The sequence below is a fragment of the Chrysochloris asiatica genome, unplaced genomic scaffold (assembly GCF_000296735.1).
Source record: "Chrysochloris asiatica unplaced genomic scaffold, ChrAsi1.0 scaffold00014, whole genome shotgun sequence".
Taxonomy (NCBI): Eukaryota; Metazoa; Chordata; class Mammalia; order Afrosoricida; family Chrysochloridae; genus Chrysochloris; species Chrysochloris asiatica.
The window spans coordinates 17,105,152-17,107,172 of NW_006408532.1; the positions used below are offsets into that span (position 1 = coordinate 17,105,152).

General features: G+C 39.2%; 1 protein-coding gene across 1 annotated transcript in view; it reads right to left on the minus strand.

The window, feature by feature from the left end:
- The window catches only part of TMEM2 (transmembrane protein 2), a 129,197-nt gene that overhangs the window by 73,586 nt on the left and 53,590 nt on the right, over nt 1-2,021 (minus strand). Inside the window, exons 3-4 of the mRNA XM_006834916.1 lie at nt 1,720-1,860; nt 334-895 (exon numbers count right to left, since the gene is read on the minus strand). Coding sequence (XP_006834979.1) covers nt 334-895; nt 1,720-1,860 — 703 coding nt within the window. The remainder of the gene's footprint in view (nt 1-333; nt 896-1,719; nt 1,861-2,021) is intronic.

A 2,021-nucleotide genomic window follows, 5' to 3' on the forward strand; every position in this document is an offset into this window, starting at 1 on the left:
CTACAGATGCTGAAACGAGACAAGGACCCTTACCCAGAGCCAACAAGCAGGTAGCACTCTGAATTTGGTTTTCTACCCTACTAAAGTGTGAAAGTGTGGCATTGCCGCTTAATGAGGTAAACTGCAACGTCAGTGTGGGCCATCAAGGCCGGCAGTTCTAACTCACCAGCTGCTCCTTGGAAACCCTGTACAGGGTCGCTATGAGTTGGTTTCCGACTCAATGGCACGTAACAACAATAACAACAACAAAGTGTGAAAGCAAACATTTCTGATTCTTAAGCCATCCATTTATGGCATTTCTGTTATAATAGCATCAGACACTAAGACACCTACCTGTAACTCAGTCCTTGGATCAGCTTACTTCCCAGTCGGTCCTGGATCATCTGAATAGTTCCTTGTAAGAGGTTTTTGGCTGCTGAATCTCCAACAGCTATAGCAACAATTCGCCCTGGATCCTGGACTCTCAAAAATTCCTGTAGTCGCCTGCTCTCATTTTGGTATTCATGAGTATCAAACCTCACACTTTCCAAAATTTTGGCAGTGTCTTGGTCAAAGACTCTCACATTGAGGCCCCGTGAAAAGTCCTTCATAAAATAATAGGACCCAAACATCAAGCCTGAGGAATGCAGAGTCCTGGCCAACAACGTCCACGATGTCTTCTGTGCTCCGTGCAACTCCAATGTCCCGCCAGCTTCCACACCAATAAATTTTTTGCCAAATGTTGGCATACTTTCACCTTCCTCTGACTTGCCGTACAAGGCAATTGTTGCTTTGGATTTATAGCGGCATTTTTCTGCTCCAATATGAAGCGCCCCACCATCCTTGATCAGGATGTAACGAGTCCTCAAAGTAATATTTCTGGATCCATCTTTATCATCCCCAAATACAAGTAGTCCTGCAGGGAACCACACTATTATAAGTCAACTTCTAAAACATCTCTCTGATAAAAATAGATTTCTCTTTAAGATGGGGAAAAAATTAATCGACTGTCTACTGAGAAAATCGAACGGGTTACCAACACATTGCAAAGAAGAAAAACAGGCAATTCCCTAGCTCAGTATATTTAAAAATATTAAAAAAGGTTATGTGTATGAATTTCAATCCACCCAAATCACAGGCTTTGAAATTCTTTTACTTTTCACTTTAGATATTTCCCAATCTTACTAAGCAGAAATGAAGCTTGTTTTCTTATTTCAACAATTTAAATTTTTTCTTTCTTACTTGAGCCAACTACTTCTGCAGACTCAGGGATATTAAGAAGAAATCAAGTCTAGGAATATGGTGTAAGAACTACAAGTGGATTATTCCCTTATTCAATCTGAAGTGAATTTTTCTATTCACTTTGGTGATAAAATTATTTCTAAAAAATATCTCTAAAAGTGTTCAAATCTGAATCTCATTTTTACATGTCAGCCCAAGCTAACTCTCTTGTCACTCCTCCACCGGTTGTAAAAAAGATCTAGCTGAGCAATATCACCTTTGTAGACATGTTTCCTTACCTATGTATCAAAGGTCTTGCTGTGAATGATTTCTAAGGCATTTCTTTGTGTTCTCACAAACTCTATGATTCTAACCTTGGAATTTTTCTTATCTTCAGTTTCACATCTCCACATCCTAAATGTTCTCAGTTAAAAGAACAGTTTTCTACAAAAAGAGCATTAAGTTTCTTCCAAGTAAAAGAAACACCTGGAAGTCTGTACAGGTAAGAGCAGTACATACCTCCATTCTGAATGACTATTGAGTTCACTGTGACATCTGAGGTCAGACGGAACATATCGCCCTCCTTGATAACAACTTGTGTTATAGAATCTTGTCCTGGATCCCAGTTCCTGAGTTGTGGGTTTTGATCTGGGCAATTCTCTACAATACAGTACCAACATTGACATCCATCAGAGCCAATTAAATGCAAGAATGCCTTTGTCAAAATCCAAACACAACCATCACTTAAGATCTTGAGATCTGCAAGTAATGTGTTAACATATTTTGATTTCCTGCCATTTAAATAGAAATCCCACTCTCTC